This window comes from Sporobolomyces koalae (assembly GCF_050403365.1).
Source record: "Sporobolomyces koalae JCM15063 DNA, S_koalae_JCM15063T_v1_ctg13, whole genome shotgun sequence".
NCBI classification, from domain to species: Eukaryota; Fungi; Basidiomycota; class Microbotryomycetes; order Sporidiobolales; family Sporidiobolaceae; genus Sporobolomyces; species Sporobolomyces koalae.
In genome coordinates, this window is record NW_027481758.1 from 138,432 (window position 1) to 153,973 (window position 15,542).

General features: G+C 57.0%; 5 protein-coding genes across 5 annotated transcripts; all 5 read left to right on the forward strand.

Moving 5' to 3' along the window:
* Positions 1-350: 350 nt before the first annotated feature.
* JCM15063_001309 (uncharacterized protein) lies at positions 351-3,606 on the forward strand (the record flags this gene model as incomplete). The annotated part of the gene is made up of 5 exons (XM_076678278.1): positions 351-643; positions 717-819; positions 887-2,403; positions 2,475-2,541; positions 2,605-3,606. The coding sequence occupies 5 exons, from the start codon at positions 351-353 to the stop codon at positions 3,604-3,606; spliced, it is 2,982 nt and encodes a 993-aa protein (XP_076534538.1).
* Positions 3,607-6,014: 2,408 nt separating this feature from the next.
* On the forward strand, positions 6,015-8,114 carry JCM15063_001310 (uncharacterized protein; the record flags this gene model as incomplete). The annotated part of the gene is made up of 4 exons (XM_076678279.1): positions 6,015-6,050; positions 6,126-7,669; positions 7,735-7,841; positions 7,912-8,114. 4 exons carry the CDS (start codon positions 6,015-6,017, stop codon positions 8,112-8,114), a joined length of 1,890 nt encoding a protein of 629 aa, XP_076534539.1.
* A 404-nt stretch (positions 8,115-8,518) lies between these two features.
* On the forward strand, positions 8,519-10,066 carry JCM15063_001311 (uncharacterized protein; the record flags this gene model as incomplete). The annotated part of the gene is made up of 9 exons (XM_076678280.1): positions 8,519-8,693; positions 8,774-8,869; positions 8,945-9,099; positions 9,169-9,239; positions 9,309-9,484; positions 9,547-9,573; positions 9,651-9,753; positions 9,822-9,930; positions 10,001-10,066. The coding sequence occupies 9 exons, from the start codon at positions 8,519-8,521 to the stop codon at positions 10,064-10,066; spliced, it is 978 nt and encodes a 325-aa protein (XP_076534540.1).
* A 554-nt stretch (positions 10,067-10,620) lies between these two features.
* On the forward strand, positions 10,621-11,667 carry JCM15063_001312 (uncharacterized protein; the record flags this gene model as incomplete). The annotated part of the gene is made up of 4 exons (XM_076678281.1): positions 10,621-10,767; positions 10,926-11,255; positions 11,333-11,460; positions 11,532-11,667. The coding sequence occupies 4 exons, from the start codon at positions 10,621-10,623 to the stop codon at positions 11,665-11,667; spliced, it is 741 nt and encodes a 246-aa protein (XP_076534541.1).
* A 466-nt stretch (positions 11,668-12,133) lies between these two features.
* On the forward strand, positions 12,134-15,507 carry JCM15063_001313 (uncharacterized protein; the record flags this gene model as incomplete). Its single annotated transcript, XM_076678282.1, has 5 exons — positions 12,134-12,322; positions 12,396-12,404; positions 12,464-13,430; positions 13,500-14,065; positions 14,137-15,507. The coding sequence occupies 5 exons, from the start codon at positions 12,134-12,136 to the stop codon at positions 15,505-15,507; spliced, it is 3,102 nt and encodes a 1,033-aa protein (XP_076534542.1).
* Between the last annotated feature and the right edge of the window lie 35 nt (positions 15,508-15,542).

A 15,542-nucleotide genomic window follows, 5' to 3' on the forward strand; every position in this document is an offset into this window, starting at 1 on the left:
GTCCCACATTGGCGTTTAGCTGGTTCGCGGTCGTCTCGCTTGCATCCCCTCGTCGCGAATCGAGGGTAGCGGCTTGAGTGCGCTCAGCAGCAAGCCGTACTCCTGTACAGGTACAGGCAGGAAGGAGGTAGCATCCGCTCTGCTACGGCCGTTTGATTTACGCGTGAGTGCACCCGAACCTCTCGCCGCCCTCGCATGCTCGCCCTCTCATGCATTGATCGCGTCGCTTACACGCTGCACAGGTAACCTCGGCTTGACAGCGATCTTGCGCACTCGCGCTGCCTGCTTCCGAGACCCGCTCCTCTCGTTTCTCACGACCTACGTAATCCGCCCACATCCTGCTCGCTGCCATGCTCGACAACCCGTACACGCACACCCGAGCGCTGCTCAATTACCTCTTCTCGACCTATGGCAAGGGCAGAACGAACACGAGTCCTCCCCAGCCGTTGCCGCCGGCCAACTCGATCTCGCTCCTCGAATCAAGCGTGCGCAAATTGGCACTCGCGCAGAGCCGAGCCGCGTCGGTCGGTTCCTCGTCCAAAGCTCCGAGTGAGGTCAGCAGCTCGACCGATGACGAAGACGCCGGAGGCAAGAGCGGTACTTCAACTTCCTCCGTCGCGGACGACCTATCGGATGACGAAAAGTGAGCGTTCGACATGCCCATTTCGTCCTCGCGGCTGCTGCATTATGTCTGACTCATCATATTTGCTGCACAGGACAAAGCTTGTCGTAAACAAGCTTGAGGACCCGGACATCGACGAGGACGACATGCCTGATGCTTTGAAGGAAACCTTGACGAGCTTGTTGCATCTGCCCGAGGTGAGTTTCCTGTCGTGGCAGGGTCTCGGGGGGTAAACGCGACTGACACGCCTGCAATCTCTGGTAGCGAGATCACGTCAACCTTGATTCGCACATTCTCAATTTGCTCCATCGCCATCGCGAGGACGTCCATCCGTCTGGCAATCCACTTCCCCCGCTCCCGAATCACGGTTCCGTCACTCCTGGGGCACGACCTTCCGTCTCTCGTTCATCATCGTTCCGTCGACACGGCACCTCGGGAGCCCTGACCCCGGGCAGTCGCACGCCGTCAAACAACCCGAACCTATCTTCGGGTATCAGCACTGCCTCGTCTCGCTCGCCCGCCGGCTCACCCTGGTCATCCCCCAAGCCTGCTGCTCTAGCACTCAATCCGAACTCGACGGCGTTCAAGTTCTCGCTTAATGCGAGCGAGTTCCGTCCGGGAGGATCCGCAAGCGGCCAAGCGTCGCCTTCGACTCCTGGCACTCCGAACCGAGTCCGAAGCCCTATGCCGATGACCGCACAGCAAGCCCAGCAGAATTGGGCCCTCAACCACTCGCCCCTCAGTACTCCTAGACACTCTGTCCCGCCTTCAGCTCCTGGCTCGGCCGTCTCGTCGCCGAGCTACTTTCCTCGTCAACTTGACGTCAAGGCAGCGCTCGCAGCCAACAAGACCAAAGGACCACGAGTTCCGTGGGGCGACGTTTCCGACTCGAGCGGTCCCGACTACGATGGCTCCGTTGATGACGATGTCTCGTCGCCAGCCCGCATCGATGACGCGCCTCTTCCGCACGAGCCTGTCCAAGTCTTTCATCCTGGTAACGGGGCAGCGAGCCCGTATTACCCGCCGCCTGTCCCGGCCGATCAGCTGTACCCAGGAGAACCACAGTGGGCAGACCCAGCAGATGGAGGATACTACCCGCACGCGCAGTACGCACCTGTCGTCATCAACGAGTATGGCGAGTACGTCGGAGGTTCCGGATACGAATCGCCTTACCACCCGCAAGATGGCACGCATACTCCGACTCATGGTGGCCTCCGACCCGTTCCTTCGGCGCCAGGACCCGCGTTCATCACCCTGCCGGGTCCTGCACCGGGAGAGATGCCCTCGATCGACTTCGCGAACCAACTGTCTGGCTCGTCGGGCCTGGGCGGAATCGGTGCGTACGCCATGACACCGTTCGACCATCTGCACTCGATCTTTGCCGATTCAGACGTGTCGGAGGAACTGCTTGAAGAAGCGCTCACGGCAACTGGATTCGACGTCGATCGATCCATCGAATACATTATTGATCGCCAGATCGGCAATCGACCTCCAGGCCCGCCGCCCATGCATGACATGAGCTCGCTCCTGGACGGCTTGCCTCAAAACCGCATGATCGCGAGTTCAGGTTCGCGACCGCTCGTCATCTCGCGCGACTCGTTCGACGGCTTTGGTAGAGGTGACGGTGGACGAGGTGCAACTCGGATCGGGTCAAGGATGGAAACGCCTTCTGGGGCCGAAGGAAGGGGAGTCGGAGGCAGAGTCTGTCGATTCTACCTCGTCGGAAACTGCCTCAGAAGCGACTGCAAATTCTCGCATGATGTCGGCAAGGCCGTTTGCAAGTATGCCTATCTCTCGGTGCTCTCTTGACCTCCGCATTTTCTCCAGTCTGATCACGATCCCTCGTCTGCAGGTTCTGGCTGAGGGGCCACTGCCTCAAGGGCGATGGACGGTGCGATTTCCTCCATACGATTCCTCCTGTAAGTCCTACTGTTTCTCTCGCAGTGTCCCAGTGCTCACTCACATCCAAATGCCGACAACAGGTCATGCGTGCCGATTTCGAGAATCGAACTCGCGAACGGCAAATGCAGATGCAAGGGCCTTCCTTAATGGGTCCCGACGAAGGCCCAGAGCTCGACTTCCCTACTCTCGGTGACGCCCCTCGCATGCGTAGACCGATTGGGGTGCCCACCGCGAATCGAACTGTGCAACTTGATCCGGCTCGAACCCGGTTCTCCGGAGCAGTCAAGTTTGGCCAGAAGGTCCAAGCTCCGCTTCCGGCGTCTCGACTTCCTCCTCCGCCCAACAGCATCGACCGAAACGGACTGCCGCAACCCCGCAAGTCGGCTCGGATCACCTTGCGACCGCCAGCTCTGCTGCCGACCTTGCCGACCGGTCAATCGCTCGCAAACCTGTACATCCGGTATCGCCAAACTTTCCTCGAGCTCGGCGCGAACCGCAACAAGTGTCTCGCGAAAGCGGCCGAGTGCTTCAAGCGGGGCGATGGTGCAGGCGCACGCAAGTGGAGCCGCGAAGCGCAAGACTGGAGTCGACAGGTCGCGATCGAGGGACGGGACTCGGCGTTGCGGATTGTCGAAGAGAGGAAACGAGTGCTCAAGGAAGCGATCGACAAGAACGAGGGCCGATCGGGGTCGACTGATGACGCGCCCGACCGCAAGGTCAAAGGTCAAGAACGCGGTGGAGGCATCTGTCTCGGAGTCATCAACACTTCGATGCTACCCTCGAGCGAGCGACACTCGACCGAGGAGGAACGTACCGAAGTCGCGCTCGATCTGCACGCGTTACACACGGACGAAGCGATCAGTTTCATGGGCGATTTCTTGCTCAAACTCGAAGCGCAACAGTTCCGCGGGATTGCGTACATCGTGATTGGTCAACAGAAGCACAGTGGTTCATCGGCTCCAGACAAGGGCGAGGCGGCAGGACGATTGAGGCTCGAACAAGCCACGACCGAATTTCTCGGTGATCAAGGATGGGCGTGGCAGAATCACAGTGGAATCCTCGCGATCGACTGCCTGCGCTGAGACGTTCATGACCGTGACATACGGTAACAACACAGTCAGGCATCAAGGAACAGAACTAGGCGGAGGAACGGAATCGCCCTCGAAAGGACATTGGAAACGGAATATTAAATGCAGTACCTCGGCTGCAATAGAACAGCTCTTTCATTCTCTCTACAGTTGCACATTCAAGAGAGAGCTAAATAAATTTCGACTTGGGGGATGAATCCGTACAACAAACGATGGTCTATGATGTAAATGCGCCTCTCTATACAGGCCTATATTTCTCCTTGTCCCTTGCCCCTGCCTACCACTCGATAGCTGCTGCGGTCTCATCCGGTTCTCGGGAGTGCTTCTGCTCCTCCCAAGGGTAGAGAGGACCTGATTCGGGTTCGACGAATTGCGGTAGCGGGTTGTGAGGTGTACAGACGCACAATTGCTCGATCGGTACTTGCCCGATGATCGCTCGCGTGTGCAACCCACACCCAAACTGTCACACGAGGAAGCGTCAGCGTGCGAAAGTTGAACGATGGGACCGAACGTCGAGGCGGTGCAGTTCGACTCGTGCCCTCGCGAACACATCGGCGGACAGCGTGACTGACCCACGTCTTCTTCCTGCACCTGTTTCGAACGAAGCGGGTTGAGTCAAGCAGGCTCGAGCGCGAGCGACAATGTTTGAAATTGCGACATCGCTTTCGGTGAAAAGCGATGATGTTAGAGTCAACTCACTCGAGGTTCGCACAGTACGCAGTCCGACACATGACCCGCTCCCGCCTGCTCTATTGATGCCCGGGAGATGAAGGCGAACGGTGGGAGGAGAGGAAGAGCTTTCGCGAGAGATGCGATGTCGCGATCAGACACCGCTCACGTGATCGTAACATCTCGGAACGTGAGATTCTCCGAAACTCTCACAGTAGCCCTCTAGATACTATGATCATCATGTAACCCGATTTGCGTCAAAACCAGCTTTTCACAATGAAATTGATTCAGTGCCGGGTCCGCCATCCTTCTGCGCCGATTTTCCCTAGCAGAGATTCTCTGCCTGCAGAGAGCGTGCATGAGGGAGAGCGTGTGCAATAGGCCCCCATACATGAGATATATCACAAGGACTTTGCGGCTATGTCCTCCGCTGAGTCTTCTAAGGATGTGTACAAGCTCAAGGCATTTCTCCGATACCCTCCGTGCCGGTCGCTTCTCTCCTGCGATCTGCACGTCTGCGTCGCAATTCTGTGTCTTGTTTTCTTTCACGACAACCCAATCACCCTTGTGGCTAGCCAAGAACCTGCTTCTAGAAGCTTTCCGATCCTCAACGGTCAACTTCCGGCGAGCGAGGACAAGCGCCTTTGCCGACACTTCGTCCTAGTAGTTGACCAGGAAACGACAAGCTTACGGCTTGGGTATCAGCTGTAAGGCGGTCCCGGAATTTCCTATGTAACGACGACAAGGAACACTTTCAATTTATCTGGGCAAGAAGTGACTCCCCGAGAGCGCTCAATTCCTGTTCGATATGTCGTACAGCGAGGTCGGACGGGTGCCAAAGCAGCTTTGCTGCTCCAGTGATGACCGCTTGGCACTGCAAAAGTCCGAGACGCACAGGAGCAACATTCTTTGAAAAGGAACAATCATAGTAGAGCTCGGTCTTGGCTACAGGAAGGCATAACAACGACTGAAGATACGGCAGCAAGAAGAATTATCCTGTCACCCCCGAGCCCGTGGAGAAGAATCCGAGAACTATCTTCCGCAAACCGATCTGTCCCTTACGCTACACTCTCGTGGAAACACCTGCTACTCCTTACAACACCGTGCCCTACAGTACTACATCCTCCGCGTTCCTCGCCTATCGTTCAAACCGCCATTACCACTTGTAGGGTGGGTTTTGGGGTTCTTCCCCTGGCTTGAGCGCTCGGTGCGGTTCGCACTTGCACGCTTCAATCGACGGTACCGAGCTCATTACGCTGTCGATGTGTTGACCGCATCCCCACTGTTTTCGCGCTCGTCATACACGTCATGTCAGATCTCGAGTCTGACCGCAGATCAGGCGCCAAGAGAGCGGCTCCCGGCTGTCACTCGCGGTCCACAGGTGAGAAAGCGCACCCAGGTCTTCTTCTTGCAGCTAAGGGAGGTATGCACGTCAGTCCGTGTATGTTGCTCGGAATGAGAGTGCCTTTAGGCTTCAACGGCTACCGGAGCAGAGCCGAGGTGGAGACGATGCTGCAGAGCAGAGGGAAGTGAGACTTGCTCGTCATTAGCGCAGTACGAGGGTTTGCACATTGTCTGCTGGTGATTGACTGAGTGAATGTCAGAGAGAGAAAGAGAAGCGATGATGCCGTACTCAAGTGTCGATCGCAAGCGAGCTGCGGAGTCCGGCAAGCACTTTCTCCTCTCCGTCATTCGCTCGCCCAACGCATCTAGAAACGCGCTTGAATTCAAGCATGTCTGAAGAGATCAACACTGCCGATACCATACAGGTGAGCGTCGTGTCCGTCGTTCAACAAAACCCATGAGCTCATCATGAACAACCCTTTGTCCGACAATCTCGATAGCGCGACTATCCCCAGCTCGACCCAGCACTCGTCTTTGCGATCCTATCGGACTTTGCAACACCTCTAGCTCCTGAAGATGAACGATCGGTGCGAGACACCCTCGACAGTCTCGCTGCTTCGGCTGAACTCGAAGGCGATGCTGCCGATCGACAAGCTTCTTCCAACATCGACGAGGAACAGAGAAGCGCTACACATAGCCCAGCAGGCGCGGAGAGCGCTACCGTGAGCGAGTTGAGCAGCGCACTCGAAGGATCGAGTCTCAACGATGGTCAGGGTGCAAGCGATGACATCGCTCCGAGGAGACCCGCTGGTGAACGATTCTGGGATCAAAGTGCTGCGAGTTCTACGAGCGAAGAAGGAATTGCCGCCCAGGACAAGCGATCGCCGCAACCGCAGACCAATGCGCTCGATCCGTTCGAATTTGACGACAGCATCAACGGATTCGACGATCCTCTCGCTTTCCTCGCTTCCGTCTTCCCCGACGTCGACCTTGCGACTCTGGAAACCAAGATTCAGACCGCACGCAAGGAAGCGACCGCGTTCGCCAGTCACGACCTCGAATCCCTCGTCGAGGAGCTCCTCTCGCAAGATTTGATCACATCCCTCATCGACGATGATTCAAATGCTGCTCAAATCGCAAATCCGCCTCCAGACTTCGAAGCCGAAGCCCAGATGGTGCTCTCCAAAACACAGAAACGCCGACTTAAGCAGGAACAGAAGGCCAAGTCGTCCTTCTCCCTCACGGCGTCACCTGCCGCTCCGTCAAGACGATTGGACCCGATGGTCGCTGCCGCAGTCGGTACACCTGCTACGGCTCTCTCGCGAGCGCCTTCGACCTCGAACGCTTGGGCATCGATCACCTCGCACGCCTCGCACCTTTCCTCCCTCCTGCACATTCCCGCTACCCGCATCTCTTCCACCTATTACAAGAGCTCTGCCTCGCTTCCTCTTACGCTGGCAACTCTCCTCAAAGAGCTTGCGGCCGAGAGACCGTTCGACTCGCTCCCTTACTCCGCCGAACTCGTGCAGCAGTTCCGACTCGTTCTGCCTCGCGCGACTCCGGAAGACGAGATCAAAGTCTTGCTCTCGGCGACCGCTGGCGATTTGAGCGACGCGATCGACCTCAAACGATTCATTGCCGACGTCGAGAGTGAACAGGGCAAAGTGCTCGCCTACAGCGAGATGGTGACACCATTCGATCCTGCCGCTTCTCTCGAGACCGGACCAGGTCACTCGCGCAATTCTTCTGCCGGCTCGATCGAGTACACCGCCGTTGGGCCGTCGGGACTGCCCAAGACCAAGCCATCGTCTCTCGCCCATTCCTCGAGCAGCAAGCCGTATAGCGCAGACGAGTGTTACGCGCTTTCCTCCGAGTATCTCGAGAAGCGCAACAATGCCTTCAGGACTGCTGCGAGATCGTTCCAGCGAGGTGGAGTTGGCGAGCGAGGTGCAGCCGGATACTGGGCCGAGGTCGGACGGGAAGCCGACCGCGAACGCAGGAAATGGGCAGAACGAGCAGCGCTCGCAGTCGTCTCAGAACGAAGGTAAGCCTCGACAATTCGTGGGTTTTCGCTCGACTGTGCTGACTCGCGTTGTTTTGCCGAATCAGAGCCAAGCACGATCCACAGACGGTCGATCTACACGGCATGACTTTGGCCCACTCGCTCAAGATTGTCGAAGAAGCTGTCAACACGTGGTGGGCGAGCGCGAGAGAAGGCAAGTCGCTCTCGTTCGTGACTCGTCGTCTCGCTTTGCCCCAGACTGACCTGAGCTTGTTGTTCTACAGCTACCAAACCCGAGCCGTTGCGCATCATCACGGGAATCGGTCGTCATTCCCACAATCAGACTCCGATCCTCCTACCCGCGGTAACGAAACACCTCGACAAGAACGGTTGGCGGTGGCGCTACGACGATTCGCCATACGTTGTTGGCGGTCTCGGTCCTACCCGAGATGCGAGAGGAGCGGTCAAGGTCGTCGGACTCAAGTGAGAGCAAGCGTCTGGTTCCCGAGCACGAAAGAATTTAGATGGAGCTGGACCTCCTCGTCGACGCCCCACGCTATAGAACGGCTAGTCATCTAATATATTGCCCTACTGTTGTATTGTAAGATGCAAATAGCCTGTAAGGAATTGATATGCTCTTTTGCAACCCCGATTCGCTTCCTTGAAGCAAAGTCCGCAAAGACAAGGCTACCCTCGCTTTATAGTTTCGCCGCTTCGATCAGCGATGCTCGACTCCAAGGTCGCGGTGCGAAAGAGAGCTATGACCCCCAGTTTCGGCCTCGCTTTCGCGTTCGCGAGATTGACGTAAATCCTCTGGGCGCCGACGCTCGCGAATGCGGTGCGGCGAGATCGGCTCTTCCCCTCTTCCTCTCTCTACTCCGCTCACCTTTCATGCAAACAGTGATCGACTCTGTCAAATCCGTCATGTCTACCGCAACCTCCGCTACCGACAACAACAGCGTGCCCGAGCAGTTCAAGAAGGGATGGACTCCCGATGCCGACAAGGGCAAGGAGGTTCAAGGCGGAGACGACTCGCGTCCTCCTGGCAAGCAGCACGTCATGCCTGGTGTGTTTCCCCTCGTCCCTGCTAGATCGTACGTGCGAGCAGTCTGACTAACCTTCTCAAAATTCCTGCGCGCTTCGCAGAGACGCCGATCGACGATGTCTACGCCGACGGAACCCCGTACAAGGGCGCTGACAAGCTCAAGGGAAAGGTCTGCCTCACCACCGGTGGTGACTCTGGTTCGTCACTCGAGCTACTGCCCTCCTGGACAAATCGCGCTTGGTCCTGATTGTTGCTCTACTTGCAACTCGCAGGTATCGGTCGAGCTTTCGCTATCCTCGCTGCGATCGAAGGTGCCGAGAACGCGATCGTCTACCTCCCTAAAGAGGAGAAGGATGCCCAGGACACCAAGGAGTACATCAAGAAGAAAACTGGAAAGGAGATCCTCCTCCTGCCTTATGATGTCAAGGTTGGTCCTCCTGTCCAAAGTGTCTACATCCAGAGGTAGCCGCTGATAATGGAACTCCGGGATGTGTAGTCTGAAGCCAACTGCATCAAGTCTGTGGAAGAGACTGTTGCCAAGTTCGGTCGTCTCGACGTGCTTTTCAAGTTTGCTCTCTTGCTCTGCTTCGCTCGACGGACTATTGCTCAACGCTGACCTTCACATTATCACTCTAGCAACGCGGCCCAGCAGCTCCAGAACGATGATATCCTCACTCTCGACTCTAAGCAGTGGGAGGACACGTTCCAAGTCAACGTCCACTCGCACTTCTACTTTGCCAAGGCTGCTCTTCCCCACCTCGAAAAGCAGAAGGGTAACATCATTGTGAACTGCTCGATCAACGCTTTCATCGGTGCGTCTAGTCTCAACCGCTACTCGAATCAAAGGACCGTCTGACCCTGTTTGTCTGAACAGGCCGACCGGATCTTCTCGACTACACTTGTACGCCAGCTTGTCTACGTCACCACAAGCTTTGACCCTCCTGAAACTGATCGTGTTGCTGCTTTTACCGAACGCAGCCACCAAGGGTGCTCTCGTCTCCTTTGTCCGCGGCCTTTCGAACCAGATTGTCGGCTCCAAGCAAGTGCGAGTCAACGGTGTTGCACCCGGGCCTATCCTTACGTAAGTGGCTGCAGTGCGACGTTCCCAAGCCATGCTATTCGACTAATTCGCGCATTCCGTTTTCGCAGCCCGCTCGTGACCTCGACCTTCTCGCGCGAGAACATCTCCCAAACCGATGGCACCCCCATCGGACGCCCTGGTCAACCCGTCGAAGTCGCCACCTGCTGCATCTTCCTCGTGAGTACAAATAACGCCCATAGTTCTCTGCGCTCGGCCAGCATCTGATTCGCACCTCGTTCTGCAACAGGCTTCGCAAGACGCTTCGTACGTTACTGGACAGATTATCCACTGCAACGGCGGAACGCCCGAGTAGGAGTCTAAGGCAAAATTGTACCTTGTCGTCTGGATCCGTAGTACCACAATACCGCAGACATGATGTAAATACAGTAGTTCAGTCTGCTCGTACAAACAGGAAGCACCTCAGGACATCTGAGGTCTGGCACGATGAATCGATGAAGTGTCATAGTTCGCTCACAATGCGGGATCCGAGCTACACGTGACACCGGAAGCTCAGGCGTCGCTGTTTTATGAATATATTGATGTTCTGATTATGCTCGACGCTTGTTCTGACTCAGTTCATAAGGAGCGCGGGAAATGGAACGTCTCCGGCCTAGGGAACTCGCGATTTCGGACATCTTTCCAATTTCATGAGGAAAATAATCCCCACTCGCTTTGCCGGGCTTGATCGACGGACGAAGTCGCGCTTCTCTCACTCCCCGATCCATCACTCGCCCAGCTCCTTAGCCTCTCTCGCTCCCGCTTAACTTCACGCCTGTCTCTTCCCTGGTCGGCAAACCCGCTTTGAGCCTCACCCAGCAACGTCGACGTCAACGCAGTCAACCCCACGCCCGCAGCTCGCTTATAACAATGACCGTTTCAGCCGCTCCCAAGACGCAAAAGGCTCCTCCATACCTGCCGGATCGTCACAACTACCAAGCTACACATGCCGGACTCGTGCATGTCGAGTTTGGCCAGGAAGGAGAAGAGTTCAACTCGTGCCTCAAGACCGACAAGGTGAATACCTCGGTCTATCTTCCCTGTGCCGGCCACGTCCCGCTCCGAGCGCGCGCCTGCTCGCGACAAGTGCGAGCGTGTCAGCGAGCTCGAGACTGCGAATAAAATACTAGCGTGACCGAGGCGCTGAAACCGAGACCTCGCTCCTTCCTCCACAGGCGTTCAAAGCTGGCGAGACCATCTGCACCATCTGCAACACGCTCTCGGGAGAAAAGGCGTACTCTTCCGTCCAAGTCCTACCCGATCCTCCTCTCCCTACTTCTTTCACGCCTGCAACCTCTCTCCCACCGACGTACCATTCGCAAAACCCTCCGCCACGCCGTCACATTGAACTGAATTCGGATCTGCTCTACGTGAACCATTCTTGTGACCCTAACGTCGTGTTTGACGTGAACGGTCGCGAGGCGGAAAAGGGTGAGCGCGACGAGTCTGGACAATGGCAAGGACGGTGGAGGGTCAGGGCAATCAAGGACATTGCCGAAGGCGAGGTACGCATGCGCTTCTCTGAATACGCAGCCGGAAAGAGAGAACGAGCTGACGGAATGCTCTTCTCGCGATTCGGTAGATCCTCACGTTCGCGTACTTCTCGACCGAATGGGACATGGATCAACCTTTCTCGTGTCTGTGCAACACGTCGAAGTGTCTCGGTACGATCCGTGGCGCGAAAGACATTCCTGCCGAGACGCTCGAAGGGTAAGGCCCCATCTCCTCTTCTGTTCTGCTCTCGACTCAACGAGTATCTGACTTATATTTTGCTCGAGCAGGTACTTTATCAACGACCACATCAAGGCGATGAAAGCGTTCCAAGCGCACCAAGCGCAACCGACCAAGATTGCCACGGGCTCGACCGTCTCTCCCCCTCCGGTCGAGGCTCGTTCCCCTCAGGCGGTCAAGGCATAGAGCCATCAAAAGCAACCACCAAGAGTACTCCAATCGTAGTCGTGAACCCTGTAAACAAATATCGAGTGTTCGCTCCCGGCTGCGCGCTGTTGCTTGTTCAGGTCGTGCGCGCGAACAAAGCGCGTGATTACCTCCCTCGTCTCGGTGTTTGTCAGCCTCGGAGCCCAGCCGCCATGTATCTGTCTATCTATGTACTCGCGTAACGCCTCATCGAGCGAGAAGATGAATGATGGCGGTTTGTCGCTCGAGCGAGAAGATCGAGTGCGGCGCAGATCATGCATGATACTGCTGCAACTCTTTCCACCATCGACCCATAGTTGATTCACATCGCGTGGACTGCTGCGCCCAGACACTCCTCGCGCACGAGCATAGCCGATCACGACAAGAGATCCTGTCGATCGCTCCCTTTCTTGTTCAGGACAATCAATCGGATCAACCGGGTTCGGCGTACGCATCACGGTTGACCATGCCTCCCCGCAAGTCTGTCGGCAGCAACAAGTCGACCCCAGAGAAAGTCCGCGAACAAGCACCAGAGTTGAACGAAACGCCCGCCAGGTTCGACTTGCCTCGAGGAGATGCAGACCAAAACTTGGCTCTCGCGCCTGTCGATCAACAGAAGGCTGTGTACCAGCCCGGTGCACCGATCAAGTTCTTCGTGAGTCGGCAGACCCATCAAAACGTGCGAGAGATCGAGCGCTAATCTGATTCGCACATGCTCTCGTGATCAGGACGAAGAGGTACATCCGGATCTAATGCGAACAAACGATACTCTAGCTGATCAGTCGAAATGGCTCAGGTGAATCGCATGCATGTCGCGCTCGAACAAAAAGCAGAGGACGAACGGAGAGCAGCGCGTCGTGCCTTGCGACAACCGCCCCGACCGCGACGCGGCATCACTCTGACCGGATTCTTGACAAGGGTCGCCATCGTCTACATCGCCATCGCCTACCTCCTCGTGTGCCCGCACGACTCGACGCGAGAGAGAGCCGTCTGCCGCCGACTGGACGACGTTTCAAACAGACTTCGTTTGTACGAACCTGCAGTGCGGCCTTACTACCGCAAGGCACACCGTAGACTCGATCCCTACATCCGCCGGACCCGGACAGCGGCCCAGCCCTACGTGGACCGCGTCAAGCCTCACTATTCCCGTGTCGCTCAAACTGTCTCCCCCGCCATTAACCGCGCCTACCGCTTCTATCTCGACCAGGTCTACCCAAGACTCGTTGCGTCTGTCAAATCTGTGCAGCAGAGAACGAAGCCGTTCTCGCACAAGCTCGCAAAGCAGTACCGAAAAACGCTCGCACCCTCGGTTGACTGGTACTCCGAGTCGCTGCGCAAATGGTATATCGCGCGTGTCGAACCGAAACTCGATCAGTTTGTCATCGCGGCACGTCAGTATGCTGCGACCGTCAGCAGCACGATTTCGCCTGTCTACACCCGCGGTGTTCCTCTCGCTCAGCATCACTACTACACCCACCTCGTTCCCTTTTCGCGTTCGACCTACTCGACCACGCGCGATACCTACTTCTCCCACGTGCACCCTCGCGTCGCGACCACCTCGACGGGACTCGTCAAGCTTTACAAGACCAGAGTCGCGCCGCCTCTTCTTCGATTCTGGAGCAAGTTTATCGCACCCCAACTCGACAAGATTCGCGAGAGGATCTTCGAGTTCAAAGCGAAGGAAGCGCGCGTTGCTGCCACCAAGAGGGTCGAGAAGGTTTCGGATGATCTCGCGCAGCAACATGGCGAAGCAGACTTTGCAGGCGAGTCTTGTTCTTTTTCTTGCCAGTCGCCTCGCCCTGATCCGCGGCTGACATCCTTTGATCGCGCAGACTATGTGAAAGAGCTTCGCGACGATACATATGTCGGCCAAACTGCTGATCCCGTAGTCGTTCAAGAACAAACCAGCGCGCCCCGCGTGTACTCGACGAGCATCCCTCCTCCTCCCCCTTCACGCGAAGAGCAAGCTGCTTTGACCGCCGAGAAGCGCGCAGCGCTCGAAACGCTTCAATCGACGTACGAGCGTGAGATCGCCGCGCTCGGTCGAACCGAACAGACCCTGTTGATCCAGCGCCTCGCCGAGTTGCGACAACAAGCCCTCGACGACATTCCGGCTCGTTTCGATCCCGTGCTTGAATCGCTCGACGAGGAGGGCGACAAGATGGTCGGCAAACTCGGACGCTATTTCTCAAAGGCATCGGCAGACGAAAAGACCAGCGTCGAGGCCAAGGTCGCGGCGTCGGACAGGTTGAACGAACAGGCTCGCGTCAAAGTTGATGCGATGAAAGTCAAGATTGAGGAAGAAATGAGGCAGTACAGAGCCGGCTTGGTGACCAGGGAAGAGAAAGCGGTCGACGAGGCGAAAAAGTCGGTATCGACTCTTGTGGCCAAGGCTCAGGTTCGTTCTTTGCATAAACCGCTCGTCTTCCTCAGCTCGTCCAGCTCACATTAAACTGACCCGCGTCGCAGGAGGAACTCGGATTCGGTTGGACCTGGCTCGACGATGTCACGCACAAAGACTGGCAACGCTACCACGGGCTACGCAAGGCGGAGGAGAATCTCTTCAAGAGTTTCTCGGACCTGCAGTCTGGCGGCATTCGTGACTCGACTCTTTCGGCCTTACATCCGGATGCGCTTCTCAACAAATACGCCGAGCAACCTGCTGCGCTTGTTCAAGCCTTCTTGTCGGTACTCGCCAAGATCACCAACAAGGGTCAGAAGGAGATCAAGGGAGATTGGACCGGAGCCGCGAGCGAGGCTCAGAGAGCTTATGCGGCTGTCGGTGACAAGGTCGCGGCGATGACTGAGCGCGTCAAGGAGCAAGCCTCTTCTGTTGCTGGTGTCGAGCCGCAACCGACCAACCTCCGCGAGACGATGGCGGCCATGGCAACTTCAGCTCAGCTTTCAGCCAGCTCCCTAGCCTCGGTCGCTCGTCAAGCGATGCCGACTATCGACACGCCTCACTCGAGCGCCAATTTCCGTCAGTCTGCTGGTTTCGTCGTGAGCGAGGCGCAACTCAAGGCCGCCGAAGCCGTCGCTCGCGCATCTCAAGAAGCTTTGAGAGCGGTGGGCATTCAGCCTTCTCCGACGGACTTGTCTCAGTCTGCCGAATCAGTTGCACGAGCAGTCCAGTCTTCCGCGGCCAGCATCGTCTCGACCGTCGTGACGGACGTCCCTGCTTCAATCTCGACTGCGATCAATCACGCGGCAGAAACCGCTAGTTCGTTGGCTTCGTCCGTCTCCTCCCTCGCCGCCCCGCATTCGTCCTTTGCAACGGCTGTACCCGCATCGATCCGCCTCGGAAGCGCTGCCCGCGAAGCTCAGGAGCAAATTCGCTCAGCCGTCGGGGATATCAGTCAAGGCGCGATCCGAGCACTCGGGGGCGAGCCCAAACCGACAGACTTGCACCAAACCGCGACAAGCCTTGCTAGCGCAGTCTCAAAGTCCCTCTCGAGCGCGAGCAGCGTCGCTTCCTCCCTCGCGCAGCCTCACTCCGACTTTGCCAAATCGGCAGTCGTGCCAAGCTCCGCCTCGGGACGCGGAGTCAGAGCTTCAATGGAATCGCTTGCGAGCTCGGTGTCCTCTGCAGTTCACGACGCGACGAGGACAACAGCCGAAGGACTGCGAGAAACCGCTGCATCCCTCTCTTCCGTAGCAGCAGAATCGCTCCAGTCGATCAATGCCCCCCACTCCTCCTACTCAAAGTCGATCGCGGCAGCTTCGGTCAAGAGGGCGATGGACGAAGCAACTGGGGTCATCGCGAGCGCCACTGCCCAGGCCAAGAGCGTTGCGCACGAAGCAAGGGAGAGTGCGAAATCTGCTCTGCACATCGAGTTGTAAACCGCCTCTCTCCCTTCCAGCTTGCTCCTTCCATG